Source organism: Theropithecus gelada, chromosome 7b, assembly GCF_003255815.1.
Source record: "Theropithecus gelada isolate Dixy chromosome 7b, Tgel_1.0, whole genome shotgun sequence".
NCBI classification, from domain to species: domain Eukaryota; kingdom Metazoa; phylum Chordata; class Mammalia; order Primates; family Cercopithecidae; genus Theropithecus; species Theropithecus gelada.
Window position 1 is genome coordinate 73,357,684 of NC_037675.1, and position 21,768 is coordinate 73,379,451.

The 21,768-nt window shown below is 39.5% G+C and overlaps 1 protein-coding gene across 12 annotated transcripts in view; it reads left to right on the forward strand.

Annotated features, from left to right (window-relative positions):
* RGS6 (regulator of G protein signaling 6) overlaps positions 1 to 21,768 on the forward strand; it is a 629,677-nt gene that overhangs the window by 33,636 nt on the left and 574,273 nt on the right. For 11 of the 12 annotated variants that reach the window (XR_003120528.1, XM_025392577.1, XM_025392580.1 and 8 more), the window contains exon 2: positions 81 to 184. The exons of the other annotated variant lie outside the window; for it this stretch is intronic. Coding sequence is in view for 10 of the 11 variants with exons in the window: in XM_025392577.1 (XP_025248362.1) it covers positions 101 to 184 (84 nt within the window). In the remaining variant the exon portion in view is untranslated. The remainder of the gene's footprint in view (positions 1 to 80; positions 185 to 21,768) is intronic. 12 annotated transcript variants of the gene reach the window in all.

The following is a 21,768-nucleotide window of genomic DNA, read 5'->3' on the forward strand; positions in this document are numbered from 1 at the left end:
GTTTCTTAATTCTTTACATTTCAAAGCCCTCTTTATATAATTCCTTCATGACTTAATGGTCTATTCATTTATTTTTGCAGTGTGAGTGAAGAGACTCAGGATGGCTCAGGGATCCGGGGATCAAAGAGCAGTGGGGATTGCTGACCCAGAGGAGAGTTCTCCAAACATGATCGTCTACTGCAAAGTAAGGCATCTGGTCAAGTGCCGTGCATGCTGCCCCTGTGGACTGTTGTGTTCTGTGTAGGGCTGACAAAAAGACAAATGTTTTCTGCCTAAACTGCCTTACTGATAAATGCATATTTTCTTCTCACATCCTCTGGTTCTCTAGTTCCAAAATTCAAGGAAGTTCATACTTGAGCACTTGGCATTTAACACTTGAAAAATATTATGCCATTTAGTTTTCTTTAAACCCAAAGGTTGCCTAAGCAATGCAGATGGGGAAGACACATTCTCCTTCAGTGGAAAGGCCTTAGTGGAAGATGTATGAACTGAAAGTTCTTCAAACTCATAGTATGTACAAAATCTGGGCTGAATGCTGTGGGAGATACAGAGGTATATTTGTATGAGATGATTACAGTTGGTAGGAGACATAAGATGTACACAAATAACTGTTGTAGAGTCTAAATGTTAATTTCCAAAATAGACATGCAAGTAGTGTGTTATATAATTTCAGAGCAGGAGGCCAGTTCTCCCAGCCTCAGAGGTGAGAATGGGCTTGTGGAAGAATGGTCTTTGAACTCAGTTTTAAAATATGTGCAGGATTGCTTTATGTGGAAAGCAGAGAGGAAGAACGTACCAGGTGATAAGATGTTTCAGCAAGGGCACAGAACTGAGGAAAGTAACAGCAACCGGAACTGGTTAGCTTGGGCATAGGATGCATTACAAGGAGTAAACGAAGACAGAATTTTGGGAAGAGAGGCTGGCTGGAGCCAGATGTTAGTGTTGAATTAGGCAATTTAATCGTGAAAAACTTTTGTGCCAAGAGTTGCAAGATTGAGATCTCTTTGGGATGACGACTCTTGCCCCAGTGTGCTGAATGGATTGTTATCAAGATAGAGCGGAGGCTCTAAGAGAGAGAGATTTCTGTGTTTGTGTGAAAGGTAAGGAGGGAAAGGAGAGACTAATTCAACTTGTGAAATCACCTTCAGAATTGAGAGAAACTGATAAGAGGAATTAAAGTCTGGATTAAAAATGACTTGGAAACTGAAGGAATATAGGTGGCAAGTAGAGAGTCAAAGATGACTAGGTTTTTTGACCTTGGGTGAATGAAAATCATTGGTGCTATTAATTCAAATTGAGATAGTTGGAAAAAGAATACATTTTAAAGGAAGAAAATGGCACTTAAGTTTATTTTAGTACCTGCTGAATTTGACACAATTGCTTCTTATTGTACACCTTTTTAATGTTTGCACATTTGTGAAAATTTAACCTAACTCTCTTGTATGTTAATAAGGAAATAAGTTAATGTTCATTTCACTAACTACTTGAATTTCTGCTCAGTTCTCTGCATTCTGAGAGGCTCTGTGTATTACTTATATGGGCAATGTGGAACTAGATATTCCTGGATGATCAATATGGTGAATTTTTCTCTTTTCCTTGTAAAAATAGAGTTCTCAAATTATTCTTGCTTTGAGTGTAAAATTCTGTAATTCTTTGCTTTGCAAGAGAATGTCTAGATAACCCATCTATAAGAATGATGCTTATTAAATTGCAGTAAAGAAAAAAATAGATTAATGGGGCTGAGCAATTAGTGAAACATACAGAATAATAGACATTGAGTCATTGTTACTTTCTTAACCCACCCCCATACTGGGAGACCCTGTGCCAGGCTGGTAGGAACATGGGCTTTGGAGTGAGACTTAGGTTAAAATTCCAACTTTACCACTCTTTAGCAATGTGACTGTAAGTTAGTTCTTTAACTTCCATGAGCCATAGTGTTTTCATCTGTAAAAAGAAAAAAAAAAAAAGTAGGAGGAAGGTAATTATGAAGATCACTTTATATAAATCGAATGAGGCATCTTATATCCTATTTAGACCACAGTGTGGTCCATAATGAATATCTCTTTTTCTTTTCATGTTTAGGTCTTGTAGAGATAGTGACACTTAGAGAGAAAATAAATGATAAAATCTCTAAATGTTGGTGCTGTTAATAAGTTGTCTAGAGCAAATTTATACAGTGAGTTTTTTTAAGACACAGGAAAACAAAAATATTTTTATATTCTTCAGAGGATTGCAAATTCATGGATTATTAAAGAATAAGAAATGCAAAGGTCATGTAACCCAACCACCTTTCTACTAGAATGTTTGTATTATGTTTACAGGAAAAAAAAACTTCCTGCAGGTTTATGAGAACTTGGTTTTTACTTTTTGGGTGGTAGTAAGGGGCTCTTTTCTGGTTTAATTTAGTAACAAACATGTCAACTGCTGTAGTTCTTTACAGAAATGACAACTAGTAATGAAAATATATCTTTCATGTGAAAAACTTGTATAGAGAGTATCTATATGTTCATGTGTATTTGCTATATTAATTACCATAAAAGGGACATTGAATTGGTTCAGTCTGTTAGAAAGAAAGACACACTTATTGCACAGTGTGAGCTCAGACCCTGACACCATTTTAAACCTAGTTAACCTGACTGACTTAAACCATGCTTGTACTTGAACTATGGGATTTTCATATCGTTTTCTTCTCCTGATGCTGTAGGCTGCCCTTTGGCTACAACCAAGAATTTACCTGCTGTAGGACGTTGTCCTCAAGGTATCATCGGTAAAGGTTGGATTTTGAAGCCAGTGGCAATTCAAAGCATTTTCTTTGGAAGTCCTTTAGTGTAATCATTTATTCAAAGTTGTAGCCATAAACCCAAACCTTTCCTTAGATACCCACGACTAAAATTTACATTTAAAAAATTGTGCTTTCATTTTTGTTTTCTTTCTCTTGTTTGTTTGTTTTTTTCTCTTGTTGTCAGACACTTTCAGTGTGAAATTTTTGCTTGGACTGCATTGTGTTGATTCAGATGCTGACATTTAAAAAGCCAAATCTAGAGAAATGAAGCTTTTGGGTAAACTTTCGAGTAATAAGTGGATGATTATGTCTATAATGTTGTTGTGACTTTTAAATGACATTTAGGATGGTAACCTCTTGATATATGAGTAATCATGGGTGGGTTTTTAAAGCCCATGCTTTTCAGAACACTCTTCATTTCCTTTTCATGTTTTCATGTCATTAACTGTGACAAGTTGTACTTTCCCAAGGCATGACTTATTTATTGACTTGAACAGACTTTCTAATTTAGTTTTTCATCCTTCATATTCACAGTTTGGATTGGAGGTGTGTATGAAAAATGTATTGGTCACATTAAAAATCTATTTAAAAGAAAACCTTAATTATTCATGAAGACACCCAGACCTGTTAACCTTTTTTATATTCCTGTATCCTTAGGATCCCGAGTTATTGAATTGCCCAGTGTAATGATGATATTTGAACCTAGCTATACATCACATCATTTAGGGTGCTTTATAAAAATGTTAATCCTCAAAGGACCCCCTCTACAAGGTATTTCTATTTAATCGGTCTGAGCTGGGTCCTAGGAATCTGAGTTTCAAGATGTTCTCAGGAGAATCTGATGTCCAACAAAGTTTGAAAAGCACTGACTTAGTCTTTTACAATATCCAGGCATAGTATGTGTTGCAAAGTGATGAGAGAGTTGGTGTTTTGAATTAGATTTTTGATTTCATAATTATTTGTAGATCTCTCAAGACATGGAAGAACCAAGCTCTTGTCATAGGGATTTTAGTAGCTTTTCCTTAGAGATTTTCTAGTCTTATTTTATAGATGAAAGAACTAAAAGTATAGAGAGGGTGAGTAACTTAAGGTTCCTCAGCACTTTCCCATGGAAGCCATGATGGTGTCCAGGGAACCTGGCCCCTCCAGTCAGTTGCCTTTCTAGCACCCTATGCGACTACCATGTTTTCAATGACAGACTACTGTTACCACGTTGTTGGAGCTGAGTAGCAATGGGGCACATTAAATTAATGAAAATAATATGTGACAGGTCTTTGGCTTTCATGCTTATTCTGGGAGAGTTGACTTGGATTAATGTCTCATATTTTTAATGCTGAAGTTTCATTCTACTCATTGGTGCTTTTGCTTCTTGGGTAAAGATTTTCTAAAATGTTTACCCTCTTTTATAGGTAAGATGGCTTTTGAGTAAGAGCAAGTTGCTTTCTGATCTTGTTTGGATCTTTGGTGTTAACAATGCCTCTTGACAAAGTTCTTCTAACTAGACTGGTAATTTGATTTGTTTGGGTCAGGAGGCATGGAAGATGTCACACAGAGAGCTGGAGGCTCTGCCTGTCTGGTCCCAGCTCTGTGTGGAGAACTTCATTTTCCCGATTCTACTTCTTGTTTTGTTTTCTACCTTCTTCATTCTTTTCCTCCTTCCTTCTCAATTATGAGATACTTCTAACACAAAAAGAATATATTCAGTGTCCATGTAAGGTAGAAGGAAGAATTAAAAAATGAATTATATGCACTTACCGTTAGCTTAGTAAATAAAATATAATACTTTGGCCTCATTTCCTCTTCTGTAAAGGGAGGAAATTGGTCTAAAAATGTGCCAAATACCTTTCTGCAATGATTTCAAAGTTCCATTCTATAACTTTTTGATCTTTCATAAGTCAGTACACTTCCCTGATATCAAAACAATGTTGTGAGACTATATGCACTTTTAAAGGTCTTTTGAGCTTTTAAAGAAATATTTTAGATAGTTCTAGATAATCTAAATTGGATTGAGATAAAGCCCAATTAAGTCAGGCATTAGAAGAAAAAGTTTTAATTGTAATGATTTAATATTCAACAGTGAAAGTTAGATGACATCTTCTTGGTGGCAACCTGTTTCTTTGGCTTGCTAATAACATTTAAGACATTAATAAAATTATTTTGTAGTACTAATTACATGTTATATACATAACAGAAGTGGTGTTTAAGTAGCAACACTGTACATTGCCAGTAGCATATAGTGTCATAGATGAAATAGGAGTTTTAGAGGAAGACAAAAAAAGCCAATGTTCTTGTATATCAAAGGGTTAGTTACATAGCCTCCTCATTGATGGCTTCCTTCACCCATTCATTTCTAGTTATTGACTCCTTTTCTGCTGGAATTTGAGTCTAGCCTTTATGTTGCTCTAATACCCCAAGGTCACTCTGCCTAATGATTTAGGGCCCTTGAAGTCCTGGGCAGTAGTTGGTTTATGTATACATCCAGAAAGTAAATGTTACACTATTTTAGTTACATTGGCTGTGGTATGCAGCAATAAGAGAAAGATCTAGCCTGGAGGAATCCAGTACTATGGAGGAAGCTAGGGACAGGGTGTGGTTTGGAATTCATAGGAGGCAGTGGTAGAAGCCAGCACAGTTGAGAGTCTGGGGACCTGCAGGTCCTGGTGACTAAGGCATGATGAGGATTAGAAACGGTCGAATCAGGAAATACATATTGAGTGTCATTTGTGTGCCAGACACTATTAGATGCTAGGAATGCAAGATGAGGACTGAGCCCTGAATGAGCCCACAGGCCAGCTGGGGAGAGGTGGGGAACTAGACAATTACAGTGTTGGTAGAAGCAACTGAGGGTGTGGGAGGAGGTAGAGGGGTCATGTAGTCCATCCCAGGAGAGGGGATGATGATGTAGAAGACATCCAGAGGATTTGGCACCTTCTTCGATTCTTGAGAGATGACTAGGAATTAACCAGATGGAAAAGGAGAGAGAAGGTGTAGGAGGCAGGACTAGTGCCTGTAAAAGAGCAGATTTGTGATGTCATTCAGGAGACTTTAAATGATTGTTATGAAGCCAGGTTTCTGTGATGAAAGTTTGAGGAATAAAGCTAGATAGGTAGATTAGGGCCAGATCACAAAAGACCTTATGTATCCATGACAAGGAGTTTAGACATTGTAAAAATATCTTCCCTTTGCACCTCCATACCCATATTCAACTCCTTTGCATGCTGCTCTCTGCCCCAGAGGCTGAGCTGTGAGGACTACATTTACAGGGCTCTTGTGACCTCTGGGTTTCAGTTGGGTTTGGTTAGTAACAGTCTGGAAAGAGATGGGAGGAAAGGAGAAGAGCAATGTCAGAGAATTTCTTCTCCTGGGTCTCACTCTGCAAAACCTTGCACTGCCATGTCCCTCTACTGAAGTTTGTTGATTTTCGCAAGGCAGACTACTCTCCTCTTCTGGGTCCGAATCCTTTTTGTCTACTCATCCTTTTGGGTCTTGGGGTGGTTCCAGTTTGTATTTGTTATCTGTTGCTGTGTAACGAATTATCTCAAAACTCAATGGCTTAAAAACATTTATTATGTCACAGTTTCTGTGGGTTAGTAATCCAATTGAAGATTTTGTGAGTTCTCCAGCACAGTGTCTTTTAAAAGACTGTAATCAAGATGTTGACTGGGATTGTGGTTTCATCTGAAGTCTCAGCTGGGGAAAAGCCTACTCCCAAACTTACTTGTGTGACTGTTGGCTGGATTCAGTTCCTTAAGGGCTGTTGGAATGGTGGACTCAGTTCTTTGTTGGCTGTTTGCCAGAGGCCAGTCTTAGTTATTTATGACATGTGTCTCTCCACAGTGCAGCTCATAACATGGCATTATTATTATTTTTTTCATCAGTGACAACAGGCAGAGAGGGAAGGTGAGTGATAGGAGTCTTAGTGTTTTATAACCTAATTTTGGACACTTTTTTCTTTTTTTTAAATTGTATTTTAAGTTCTAGGGTACATGTGCACAATGTGCAGGTTTGTTACATAGGTATACATGTGTCATGTTGCTTTGCTACACCCATCAACTCGTCATTTACATTAGGTATTTCTCCTAGTGCTGTCCCTCCCCCAGCCCAATTTTGGACATATTATCCCATCCCTTTTGAGAGTGAGAAGTCACTAGGTCCACCCCTAACCCAAGGTGAGGGATTTACACAAGGATGTGAATACCAAGATCCAGAATTCAGAAAATCTTTGTGGGCTATTTTGGAAACCATCTACCACACAGCTCTACTTCTACTAGCCAGGGGTTTCTAAGTGTTTTTTTTGTTTGTTTGTTTTTTTGTGTTTTTTTTTTGTTGTTGTTGTTTGTTTTTTTGTTTTTTCTAAATAATTTCCCTGTACCCTGGAAATCCTTTAAACTTGGTCCTTTTGGAAATACATTTTTCTTCAATTGTCCTATGTATATCTTCCATTTACCAGTAAGACCCTAACGAATGCACAAGCAAAGGGAAGCCATTGAGACTCTGCGTTTCTTGTTAAGGGAATTCTTCATGAAAGGATTTGAAGCAGGGGAGTCATTTGTTCAAAGTGGAGAATGGGATTTGAAATGGGGAAGTCAATGTGGAGAAGATTCAGTGTGGAGATCGATGGGTGATCGATGTGGAGGGGTTCAGTGTGGAGGGAGAGTGTTGGAGAAGTGGTAGGATTGGAGGTAGGAGGACACTTTAGAGATTATACAGGAATCCAGGTGAGGAAAAATGATGTCCAAATCAGTGGCAGTGGTAATACAGACGGGAAGATGTGTCTGAGAGGTGTTTAGGTGGTTCAAGCAACAGGATTTGGTGACTGAGAAGACGTAGGGAGAATTTGAGAACAATGAGGAGGAATGAGAAGGAGTCTTTTCCCTAGAATCTATCTGTGAGCTCTCAGAAAGTCTCCCGGGATAAAGTTTTGAAGCAAATACCTGTAGAACTGGATTGCCTTCCCCTCTCTTCCCCATCTGTAGATAAATTGAGAGAGCCCAGGAAAGAGTCTATACATGGACGAGGATATTTAGGTATTTGTTCTGGTTGCCCCACTAGCTCACATCTGGCCATGCATAAGTTGTTCCTACTTTTTGTTAAGTCTAGCTCTTTAATTTGTGAAGTGAGGGGTTAGCTATGCTAGGTGATCTCTAAAGCATTTTTTAGTTCTAACATTCTAGGTCTTTCGTAATCTAAAATAGAGAAACCCACATTTTATTATTTGTATTATTTCATAGCCTCCTTCACTTTATTTTTAATTTTCTTTAAAAAGTGAACCCAGCCAAAATTTTAAAAACAGGTAAGTCAGAATGTTTAAAACAAATGGCTTTTGGTCTTCAGCACTTAGGGCTTGTTTTTTTTTTTCTTCACTCTTTTTTTTTTAACATTAAATAAAATTCCTGGCCAGGTGCAGGGACTCATGCCTGTAATCCCAACACTTTGGAAGGCCAAGGCAGGCCGATCACCTGAGGTCAGGAGTTCAAGATCAGGTTAGTCAACATGGTGAAACCCTGTCTCTACTAAAAATACAAAAATTAGCCAGGCGTGGTGGCGCATGCCTGTAATCCCAGCTACTTGGGTGGCTGAGGCAGGAGAATCACTTGAGCCTGGGAGGCGGAAGCTACAGTGAGCAGAGATGGCACCACTGCACTCCAGCCTGGGTGACAGAGTAAGATTCTGTCTCAAAATACAATAAAATACAATAAAATGTGATATAGTAAAATAAATTCTCAAGGACTAACTTAAGAAAGTGTTCAGGGTAACTAATTTAATTGTTCAGTCTGCATTTTAAGATTCCTTTCATTAAATTTTTTGAAACTTTTTTTATTGCCTTAGGAAAAAACTGTTCTGTTTTCCTTTTCCCCAGGATTAGACTTGCTGGAAGAAAAGCTCCCCCATCACATTTTCTTGGTTGGCAGGAGACAGGCGTGCAGGCAAGTCCCAGACCAGTGGTATCAGTGTCCACAGATGAAAGGGATGGTATTTTTAGTGTGAGGAATAGCTCAGTGTGGTTTAGTATGATGCATTTCGATGAGTATAACTTTCTAATTTGAAAAGCCTTTGGTGTGTTTAAATCTTCGTTTCATCTTTCCAATTTTTCCCCCTCATTTCTTTTCAAGGAGTCTAAGATTTTTCATTTTGGCAGGCAGTTGATCACTCTTGTTATTGACACTCCTTTTCAGTATTCTTACACTATGGAGAACCTGAATGGCTGTAAATTCCCTATTGGCAGGATTTTGAACAAGAAAAAATAAAAGCAAATAGATATCTGTGAAAGAAAAATATATACATTTTAAAATTATTGGAGGATAGAAGGATTACTTTTAAAAATTCTGTTAGTTTGCCAATTCAGATCAAAACAGAAAATGGACACTTTTTTTGATCAGCATTCTTTTTTCTAAAAACTTATTTCAATAAAGTAAAGAATATGCAAAGATATATAGATAGATAGATAGATAGATAGATAGATAGATAGATAGATAGAGATATAGACATACACCCACTCCAAAAGAATAGTGATATCTTTCTGGTAAATAATATCCAAAGTTTGGAAAGAAATCAAATATCCATTGAAAGGAAACTAATTTTAGGGGGATAGGATTCACATTTGGAATGATCTCAGAGTTAGTTAACTGGATTTCTGTTCTGGTCAACCTAATAATTGTCTTGAAAGGGAGATGGCTACTGACATTCTGGGATATGGTTAGGGAGAATGTTCTTTATTTTTAAAACCCTACAAGATTTTTTGATTTTTTAAAAATAAAATGTTTTGTCTTGTTTGTTAAATATGATGGTTATGTAGGTTTACTCAAAAGTGATTTTTTTCATTGTTCTTTGTTGTTTTCCGCATCTCTGTGCTTACATCTGAAATAATTTTTAGTATTTTCTTTAGTGCAGGTCTGCTGAAGATAAATTCTCTCAGTTTTTGTTTGTCTAAAATATTTTTGGGTCAGGCACTTTGGCTTATGCCTGTAATCCCAGCACTTGGGAGGCCGAGGCAGGAAGATCACTTGGCCCAAGAGTTTGAGGCCAGTCTGTGCAACATAGGGAGACAACGTCTCTACAAAAAGAAAGAAAGAAAAAAAATTAGCTATGCATGTTAGTGCATGCCTGTAGTCCCAGCTACTCAGGAGGTGGAGGTGGGGGAATCACTTGAGCCTGGGAGGTCAAGGCTGCAGTGAGCCATGATTGTGCCACCTCACTCTAGCCTGGGCAACAGAGTGTGGCACGGTTTCAAAGAAAAAAAGAAAGTCTTTGTTTCATCTTCATTTTGTGAAGGGTGTTTTTTCTAGATTTAGAATTCTAGATTGTCAGTTATTTTATTTATCATAACTGTCATTGTCTCTTGGCTTTCATTGTTTCTCTTGGGCAGTTAGCTGTAAGTTTTATTATTCCTCCTTCAAATATAATCTGTTTTTTCCTTTGGCTGCTTTTAAGATTTATTTCACTTTGGTTTTAGCAGTTTTATTATGAGGTGTGATTTTCTTTTTAATTTATTCTTGTTAGAACTTATAAGACTTCTTTTTTATTTGATTGGTGCTTGGGGATTCTGTTTTTTTTCTTTTTTTGATGGAGTCTTGCTCTGTCACCCAGGCTGGAGTACAGTGGCATGATCTCGGCTCACTGCAACCTCTGCCTCCTAGGTTCAGGTGATTCTTCTGCTTCAGCCTCCCGGTAGCTGGGACTACAGGTGTGCGCCATCACGCCCAGCTAATTTTTGTATTTTTAGTACAGTCGAGGTTTCACCATGTTGGCCAGGATGGTCTCGATCTCTTGAACTTGTGATCCACCTGCTTTGGCCTCCCAAAGTGCTGGGATTACAGGTGTGAGCCACCACGCCCAGCTGTGCTTGGGAGTTCTTAACCATTAACTTTTCAAATATTGTTTACGCCTAGTTTTCTCTTTTCTCTCTTCTTGGGATTGTGTTCATATGTTATGACATTTTTTTCCTCTAGATTTCATATATTTCTTATGCTCTTTTCTGTATTTTTTATTCCTTTGCCATTTTGTGCTTCAACATGGATATTTTCTACTGACTTATCCTCCAGTTCACTAATTCTCTTTTCACTATATTAGTAATCTGTGGTTAAAGCCATCCCATTAAATTTGTAACCTTAGTTATTGATTTTTAAGTTCTGAAATTTTTATTTAATTTCTTTTTATAGTTTCTAGTTTTCTGCTAAACTTCTCTACTTTGTCATTTAATTCCTAAACATATTAATCATAATTGTTTCAAAGTCCATATCCGATACTTTAAAGTCTTTATCACTTGCTGAACTGTTTCTGCTAACCTTTTATTTATTTCTTTTTTTTTCTGTTTATTTTTTATTAAGTTCTGGGCATTATACAAATAATATAGAAGTCATTTATGGCTCTAGGACAATGTTATGTTACTTCTGAGAGAACTGAACTATTTTTTTCTTTTATGTCAGTCAAAATAGGAATGGATTACCTTAATCAAGTCAGACACAAAGATTACTTGTAGCTGGACTTCAGTTCTTGTTAGGGCTAGATATATTTCTAGATCACCTTTACTCTCTGTAGGGAGCCCTTCTGGTTCCAACCAAACCGCTGGGTGCCCTCCTCCTTGGAGGACTCTGACCTCTAATTTTTGTCCCTTAAACTCTGTGACACTGCTAAAAGCTCTGTTCAGCTTCTTGATCATGCCTTTTGTTTAAGGAATTGACAATGCCCTTGAGAGAAACAGGCAGCTCCAATTGCTGGGCTCATCTTCTTAGTTTTCTTCTTCTTTCAGGTCATGGCCTCACAAATTCTTACTGTCTTGATTGCTTTCTAATGCCTTCAAACATGTTTGACAGAATGTTTTTCAGCATTTCCAGTTGCTGTCAGCAGGAGGGTGATCCTGAAATATCTAGTTAGCCATTGCCAGAAGTAGAACCCCATAACATTAGCCCTGAGAGAAGACGGATCCATCTTTTATAGTCTTGGTTTGCTCTTAAAATGTTTTAGAAAAGACATATCCTGAGTGTCTTAGTGGGCTAGGGTGATGGTGGTAGAGGTGAAGAAAAGTGAAACTTCCAGTATATTTAAAAAGTAGAATTAACCTGTGATTAGTTTTCGATGGAGATGAGAGAGGAGGATTGAAGGCTAATGGTCAGGATCTGGCCTGGGTATCTGGATGTTCAGTCACTAGGATCAGTGGTTGGGGGAGTGACACTGGAACCTAAAGTCACCACAGTAGCAGAATGACTTTCACCACAACCTAGTTATGTAAAACTCTAGACAGAGGGAATAAATCCAGGCAAATACCACTAAATATGAAGTGAACCCAAAAAGAAGCTTTACCTGGAGGAAACCTTACCTGACTCCAGAGACCTTTTTGGTTTAGAAAACAGGAAGTAGCTTGTATCTGTCAGTATGACACTTTTGAACATTTCTGTATTAGTTTCCTAAGGTGCTGTAACAAAGCCCCACAAACTGTGTGGCTTAAGACAACAGGAATCTATTCTGTCACAGTTCAGGAGGATAGAACTCTGAAATTAAGGCATGGGCAGGGCTATGCTCCATTTGAAGGCTTAAGGGAGGTCCCCTCTCTTGCCTCTTCCTGGCTTTCTGTGGCTGCTGGAGATCCTTGGTGTTCCTTGGCTTGCAGCGGCATCACCTTGGTCTTTGCCTTTGTCCTACCTCACCTTCCTCATGTGCCTACCTCTGTGTTTCACATGGCCTTATAAGGACACTAGTTGTGGGATTTAGGCCTACATCCCCCTACCCCCAATTGATTGTGACCTCATCTTAATGAATTACATCTGAAAGACCCTAATTTCCAAATGAACTTTCATACACAAGTCCCAGGGTTTAGGACTACAAAATATCTTTTTGACAGACACAACTCAGTCCACAACAATTTCTAGTTTATCATTGCGTGAAGCTTAGGGCTCTTTGCAAAGATCAAATGAACAAGAAGTGTACTTACTGAGTTGTTGCTTCTGACAAAGCACTGTGTGGGGAATAAAAAGTAGCATAGCACACAGTCTCTGTCCTAGACAACTTTACCATCCAACTGGGGAGACCAAGAGTGATGCAGAACTCAGGAGGAAAATAAGCTTTGGTTGGCCACCTACTATGTACCAGATACTGCAGTGGGTGCTGTACATATATTGAGCCATTTAATCATCAGAATAGCTTACTGGGTAAGTGGTGTTCACCCTATATTACAGATAAGGGAACTGAGTGTCAGAAGGAGTAAATAACTAGTATTAAGTGGTGCTATCAGGATTCGAATCTAGATTTGCTGTATTCTGAAGTCTGTGGTTTGGGGGAAGAAACTGAATTATGTTTTTTTTAAAAAAAAGACTTAAAGCTGTTTGAAATTAACCATAAGAGAGTTAGTGTGAGAGCTGGGTATGGTGGCATGCATCTGTAGTCCCAGCTACTGAGGAGGCTGAGATGGGAGGACTCCTTAAGCCCAGGAGTTTGAGACCAGCCCGTGCAATACAGTGAGATCCTGTCTCAAAACAAACAAACAAACAAAAAAGTGGGTGTGGACAAGGAAGGCTTATTGAGGAAGAAGAAATTTGAAGAGAAATAATCTGAACTGTATTTGTAAGACAGGGTAGGAGTTGGCCGGTGGAAAAGAGCCAAAAACTCATTCCAGGTAATGGGAGCTATGTGAACCAAGGCAAGGTGATAGAAAATATCAGATGTATTTAGGAGAAAACATATTTTATAATACTACATATAAGATATGTGCTTTATGTAATTATAGCCTCATTCTTCATATGGAGACCTTGAAGCAAGAAAACAAACATTTTTAGCTCTGTAGCTCACATGGTAAGGTATTGGCAAAGCTGAACCTTCTGCCAATTAATTTTTTTTCCATTCCTCTTCAGAAATAATCATTTTCCATTTAAAAAGTAATAATTCAATTTCGAAAGAAAGCATAAAGTAGAGAAAAAAGCTCACATATTCCTATCATGCAAATATGACTAAAGTTAACATTTTGGTCTGTTCCTCCCAGTCTCTGAATTTGTATCAGTAGTATACATAACACATTAACTTAGAGGGTAATCATAGTGTATGTGCCATTTTATGCTTCTCTACCATAGCCTAAGCATTAATCTGTGCCGTAACATGTCATCATTATTATAGTTTTATTTATTGATTTATTTATTTATTTATTTATATATTTTTGAGATGGAGTCTTGCTCTGTCACCAGGCTGGAGTACAGTGGTGCAATCTTGGCTCACTGCAACCACCGCCTCCTGGGTTCAAGTGATTCTCCTGCCTCAGCTTCCCGAGTAGCTAGGACTACAGGCATGCACCACCATGCCCAGCTAATTTTTGTATTTTTAGTAGAGACGGGGTTTCAGCATGTTGGCCAGAATGGTCTTGATCTCTTGACCTCGTGATCCGCCCAGCTTGGCCTCCCAAAGTGCGGGGATTACAGCCGTGAGCCACCGTACCTGGCTATCATAGTTTTAAAGGTTGAATAATATTCTAAGTAGATAATGTACAATAATTTACTTATTTAGAGTTTGTTATTAATAGCAAATTAAAAAATTCCTAGGTCAAAATGTGTGACCTGTGTTACAACTCCTATTATATATATGATTTTCTGGAAGGTCAATATTGATTTCAGCATTATATATAGACTGGGTTTCTCTGGGTGGTTGTAAAAGGTCTATGTCATTGAACTACAGAAAGAGGGTGAGGGGATTTCTAACAATTAGAGCCAGTGTTTTCTTCACCTCTAAACCACACCCCCATCCTAGTGTCTGCCTGGCTTTGCAACACCACCCTTATCCTGAGAGCTTCATTGACGCCGGGGGATATTTAGAAATTTTCAACTTGGAACCCTTCCAAGACATTTGCTATTTTATTCTCTATTTGTTTTTCTTAAGCGACTGACTAAATAAGAATAACATTTCAACCTCTTTCCACTCCCCCCCAGCATTTTTTCCTGCCTGTACCACCTCTGCCTACAGTTTAACCACGGGGGTGCTTCTTATATTTTAAAGCTAAATACAAAAGCACAGTTCTGAGAAGCAGCCAAGTTCTGCAGCCAAGTTTGAAGAATAAAACTTTAAAACAGCTCTTCTGTCACACACTTGAGAGGGGAGGCAGGCTTTGCTATAAATAAGTCACATTCCATTTCTATCTCATCCTTTGCAGTCCTCTTGGGTAATGCTTTTTGTATATGACTACAGTGTTCTCGAACTGCCCACTCACCCCTTTCAACCTTCCATTTTATGCCTCACTTTATTTAAATGTTCAGTAGTTTTGGAGTTTAGGGGCCCTGCATGAAAGAGGAGTAGACCTTTCCTTTCATTCTTCAGGCTTAGATGTAATGAGGTTCAGTGGCTAACTTATTAGAAACTGCACTTTCTCTTTGTCTGTAACATTTTCAGCAGCTGCCTGGATTAGTTTCCTATTGCTGCCATAACAAATTGCCACAAATGTAATGGCTTAAAACAGGGCCAGGCATAGTGGTGCATGCCTGTAATTCTAGCACTTTGGGAGGCTGAGATGGGCAGATTGCTTAAGCTCAGGAGTTCAAGACTGCCTGGCCAACCTGGCGAGACCCCATCTCTATTAAAAAAAAAATACAAAAATTTTCTGGGTGTGGTGGCACGCACCTGTAATCTCAACTACTCAGGAGGCTGAGGTGGGAGGATCACCTGAGCCTGGGGAGGTCAAGGCTGCAGTGAACCATGATCATGCCACTGCACTCCAGCCTGGGTGACAGAGTGAGACCCTGTCTCAAAAAACAAAAAACCCAGAAACCCCACAGATGCATTTTCTTATAGTTCTGGAGATCAGGAGTGTAAAATGATCTGGCAGAGCTGCATGCCCTCAGGGGGCTGTAGGAGAATTCATTTCCTCCCCTTTTCCAGCTTTTAGAGGCTACCTACATTCCCTAAGTCATAGCCCCACATCACTCCCACTTCTGCTCTTGGCATCATATTTCCTTCTCCGACTCTGACCCTCTTTTCTCTCTCTTATAGGACCCCCTGTGATTATGTAGAGCCCACACACATAATCCAGGGGTACCTCGCAATCTCAGAGTCCTTAACTTAGTCCCACCTGCAGAGTCTCTTTTGCCAAGTCAAGTAACAGGTTTGTGGGATTAGGGTGTGGACATCTTTGGAGGGCTGTTATTCTACTTATCACACTGTCTTAGAAAAGGAAAGGAAAACAATTTTGGAATTTTTGTCTTTTTCCTAGCTAGGGAGGGGGTACGCTGAAGTTTTGTTTTTCCTTTCTGTATTCGTGATGGTTGATACGTGGCAATCTACACTAAGTCTGAGATGTCTGTTTGTATTGGCCAAAGTTCATTGGAGGGCAGAAAAGAGGAGAGTTTCAGAGACTGGCAGTGAAGATGGGAGGGTGGCTTAGTTAAAGACCTTCACACCTTGCTCACTGGGTGCTCCCGTTAGACCCCACTCAGGGCACAAACAAGCCCGTGCCATCGAGAAGTGACTGAGCAGATACATTCAAAATGAATAAAGGAATATCTCATTCACTGTAGTCCCATCCAGTGTGAATTCCTTATAGGACTATTTGTCTCTGATCACTTAATATATTTTTTTGTTTTTTGAGACAGAATGTCACTCTGTTCCCCAGGCTGGAGTATAGTGGTGTGATCTCGGCTCACTCAGCCTTGACCACTGGGGCTTGATCCTCCCATCTCAGCCTCCCCATAGCTGGGACTACAGGCATGCACCACCATACCTGGCTAATTTTTAAACTTTTTTTGTAGAGACAGGGTCTCACTGTGCTGCCCTGGCTGGGCTTGAACTCCTGGGCTCAAGTATATCCGCCCACCTCAGCATCCCAACATGCTGAGATTACAGGTGTGAGCCACCACGTTTGTCTATATTTTTAAAAATATTAATTATGATACTAAATAATACAGTGAATAAATAACCTTCTCATGGCTGTCCAGCTGGCACAGTAGAAGACTTTATGTGTTTTTTTCAAACGATGAAAGTGCTGGCAAAGCGCACTTCCCTGAGCTTGAGAGACATGTGCCAATCTGCTTGTTGACTCTGCCAAGGCCTCTCTTTCCATCATTTTCCATGTTCTGGTCAGGAGTTGTGATATATAGTGGCTGACAAAAGGTGCACAAATGATAGTTGGTGGCCAGTCTGCCAGGGAAGAGTCTGACCCTGGGTAGTAATGTGATTCAAGGTAGATGGGCCCCTTCGAGGAGCTAGTCAAGGAAACAGATGATAAAGTGTAACTGTTAGTGAGTGAGCACGGAGTGAGCATTTTCTTTCTGAAGGGAGTTATTACTTCATTGCGTTGCTGGGAAGGAGGGGTCAGCAGTTAAAACAAAAGCCTCCTGTGGCTGATGACATGTTACAACTTTAGGATCGTTGTCAGCAAACAACTTGCCCTTGGGCCTGATCTGTCCCCAGCCTTTGATCCCTTGACCCTCAGGATGGTTTCTACATTTTGCAATGGTTGAAAAACTTTAAAAGAGAAGCCATATTTTGTGATATGTGAACATCATGTGAAATTCAAATTTCAGTGTCTGTATATCAAGTTTTATTGAAACACAGCCACATCATTTGTTTATGAATTATCTATGGCTTTTTTTTGAGCTACCACGGAGGAGTTGAGTGGTTGTGACAGAGACTGTCCGTATGACCGGTGAAGCCTAAAATATTTACTAACTAGCTTTTTACAGAGAAGTTTGCAGCTTCTGTTTTAGGAGATTTGAAAGAGACTGAAAAAGCATCCGCAAATGTCCTTGTTGGGACAATATTTCCATAGGAACCAAGACCCAGTGATTCCATGTGGTGCTGATTTATTTCCAGGAACCCATGGAGGGTCTAACTGGGGAGGGGGTATACAAGATAAGTTAGAAACCAGTGCACATTCCTGTACTACAAAAAACATACGAGATCTGCCATTCACCCCTCAAATAATATGATTTCTTTACTGAGGGGTCACATAATTTATGCCAGTACATAATTGATGAGATTTTTGTTTGTTTTCTAAATAAAAAACGGGCATATTGAGCTGCTGGAAGTGTTGAGTTGGGTGTTCTGAAATATCCTACTAGGATATTCCACTTATGGCTGGCTACCTCCATCTCAGATGCAATGTCCAAATGGCTGTCATTTCTGCAGGACCCACTTTGTGCCAGGCATTGGGCCAGTGCTTTGGGCACGTGAATTGCTCACACTTACAGCACTGCTATAAAGTCATTGTTATTCTCATGCTGCAAGTGAAGAAAGGAGCTTACACTGGGTAAACCCGTGCCTGGGGCTCTCCCGTAAGTGGGAATCCCGAGTTGCAGGTCAGTCTATCTCTTCTTCACAGAGCATGCTCTTTTCACAAGACCTGGAAGGAACAAGACAACCACCTGGGGAGCTGCTTACTTCTGATCTTTCCTCTGGGATGCCAGGGCTATCACAACCTCATAAGCAAGATGCTCTGATCACTGAGTTATGGTGTTCAGTGATAATATCGACTTCCATTTTTATAATTTCTTCTAGCACTCTGCATCCTGCATGTTATATTTGTCAAAGGCCTCTGAAAAACATAAGGCAGACATATCTATCTCTGCTTTGTAAATGAGGAAACTGAAGCTCAGAGGTAAAGAGGCCTGTCTAGGCTCAACCAGCTTTTAGTGGCAGAGCCAGACCTCCTGACCTGGGGTCTGGTGCCTGTACACTACTTCCCACGGGCCAGGCCTACAGGAATAGAGCTGCATCACTCACACTTACCTTAGCAGAGGCTGTGATAGACTGTAAGCCGTATGGTTAGTAAGTTTATCATCAGTGAACCTCAGGTCATCAGCTGACCTCCAGAGACCAATTTCACATTGTAGTCTCTGTGAATTGTTTCACAGTTTACCATTGTGACTCTGCTGAATGCAGTGTACCTTTCTCTTCCCTATTACTACATCCATTGCTTGAGTTTCAGTCCCATCTTAGTCCATTTTGTGTTGCTATAAAGGAGTACCAGACACTGGGTATAAAGAAAAGAGGGTTTATAAAGAAAAGAGATTATTTAGCTCACAGTTCTGCAGGTGTATAAGAAGCATGGCACCAGCATCAACATGTCAGAGAAGGTCAAAGGAGAAGTGAGTACGTGTGAAGAGACACCATACCCAAAGGGCATCCTGGCTTTATATAGTAATAAACCAACCTCATCCCATCTCGCCTGAGTGAGAACAGCAGCACAGCACTAAGTCATTCATGAGGGATCTACGCCCATAACTCAAACGTTTCCACCTAGGCCCCACCTTCTGACACCACCACAGTGGGGAGCAAATTTCAACATGAGATTTGGTGGAGACCAAAAAACCCCATATCCAAACCATAGCAAGCCCCAAACCAAACCAAAAGCAGATCCCCATTCATGGTTCCGCTTCCCACATGGTACCGAATGACAAAGGGCTGAAGTCATGTGTTCTGCTCAGAAAAAGGCTGAGAAGTTATTGGGAAACACATCTTCCAGTGTTTGTCTCCTTTGGGACATGGGAATATGTTATTAACCAGGACAGCTGCTCACAGCTGCACAGGGATGTATTAAAACAGCTCATTTAAGGCAAATTTTAAGTAATGGAGAGGATCATTTCTGGACACAATTTCACAAGCATTCTGTCTTGGTTTTACCCCAATCTCTGCATGTTCCTTCTTAGTCTTCATTCCTGGGGCAGCTTCCTCTGCCCACCTCATGAAACTTTAGCTCCTTCTCTTCTGTATGCTGTTCAGGGGCCATGTTCTCCTCTCTGCATGCCGAGTTGAGGATCCCCAAATTGCTATCCTCTCTCCAAACTCCAAATGCCTATATCCAGCTGCCAAAAAGGCATCTCATTTGAATCTGCCTCACTTACCACAAACATAACAGGTAGAACATAGCTTATTTCTTGCCCTCCCAAAACTGTTCTCCCTCTGAGCTTCAGTGCTTGGTGTAGCATCCTCCACACAGTTAGCATCTGAGGCAAAACCTGAACCTGATTCTCCTTGACAGGCATTATCACTCACCACTCTATGCCCTATGAAAATGACAGGCCATGTGAATCCAATGCCATGTAAATCCAATGCCATGTAAAAAAAGATAACATTTTCTGTTTGTCTCCCTAGGGTATTATAAATGCTTGGCACCAAGTAGGTGATAAATAAATGTGAAGGACAGACCTGTTGATTAAGCATTTCTGAGACATACCCTTTATCTGTCTCAGATGAGATTCTCTGCCACATAGCTTATCCTTATATTAGGTGGGTTGTGTAACTCTGAGGTTCAAACATTGGTTATTGCCTCTAAACCTTGCACAGTTATTTATCTCGGAACTATTGAGTTTGGCGGCTGTCCACATCATGTAACAATTCTGCTATTACATTCCCTTCCTTGTTTTCTTCCTTCCCTCTCTCCTCATCTTCCGCATTCCTATCTGTGAGAGAGGATGAGAAAAACAGACAAGAAGACAAATCCATATTTCTCTCACCAATGAAAAATACCTTTCCATTCTGTTTTTAGCATTAAATGTGGTATTTGCCCTCTGTGTCTCAATTAAAACAGGTTATTTCCTTCTTAGTTCCTTCCTTTTATATATTTTTTCTTGTTTCAGAAACGGTTCAAGTTAATTGTAAAAGAAAAATTCAGAAATTATAGATAAGCCCAAAGAAATAAATAAAATATGTAACAACCCTCTGCTCAGAGAGTTGTGGTTAACTTTTGAAGTACCTACTTCCATACTTTTTAAAAATGTACATATTTTAACAGAAATAGAGACTTACTGTACTTGCTGTTGGGAAACTTCTTGTCATTTAATAGATTAAGAATATTTTCTTGTGACAGTCAGTATTCCTCTAGACCAGCAATTGGATCACTTTGTTTAAAGGGCCACATAGTAACTATTTTAGGCTTTGTGGGACTTACTATCTCTTTCAACTAATCAATTCTGCTGTTATAAGTGCAGAAGCATTCACAGAAAGTGTGTAAATGAATGGACATGGCTGTGTTCTAATAAAACTTTATGAAAACAGGCAATGAGCCAGATTTGGCCCATGGGCTGGGCTGTAGTTTGTCTATGCTCTGTGCTTTCTAGAATATGTTTTCTCGCTCTGTCACCCAGACTGGAGTGCAGTGGCGTGATCTAGGCTTACTGCAACCTCTACCTCCTGGGTTCAAGGGATTCTCCTGCCTTAGCCTCCTGAATAGCTGGGACTATAGGACTGCACCACCATGCTTGGCTAATTTTTTTGTATTTTTAGTATAGACAGAGTTTCGCCATGTCGACCAGACTGGTCTCAAACTCCTGACCTCAAATGATCCTACCACCTCGGCCTCCCAAAGTGTTGGGATTACAGGCGTGAGCCATCACACTCCACTAGAATGTCATTTTTAATGCCTAAATAGTGTTCTATTTTATTGATATATCATTATTCACTTAACCAGTCAGAGTAATAGCTAACATTGTTTGAGGCCTTACTGTATGCTTGCAACATTGCTGCGTTTGTTCTATTTGCATTCTCACTTATACCTGCCCACAGCGCTGTGCAGTGTAGGTATTATTCTTTCTATTTAACAGATGAGGGAACTCGGATAAAGAACAAGTAGGTAATTTGCCTAAGGTTAGATGGTTAGTAAATAGAAAACTCAAAATTTAAATTTGTTTGATTTTTAGAGGCCATGCTCTTAACTACTCATTATGTTTTTATACACATTAGTAATTATTTGCTTGAATAAATTCCTAGCTTTAGAATAACACATGCATTTTAAGGTTTTGATATTTGTTGTCAGGTTGATATATATGGCCAAGTCATATTTCTCGAGTAGTATATAGCAGGGCTGTGTTTCTACACCCTTATCTATAACAAGGACTCTTTTGACGCTTTGCTGCTTTAATAGGTAAAACAAGCTTCATCTTTTTTTTTATCTTATGCATATTGTCCTCTATATTTCTTCTAAGGTGAGTGTCTCGTGCATATTCTTTCCCCATTGTTCAATAAGAGCATTTGTCTTCTCTATTAATTTGTTGGAGCCTTTTATGTAAGGGACTTCTGTGGTT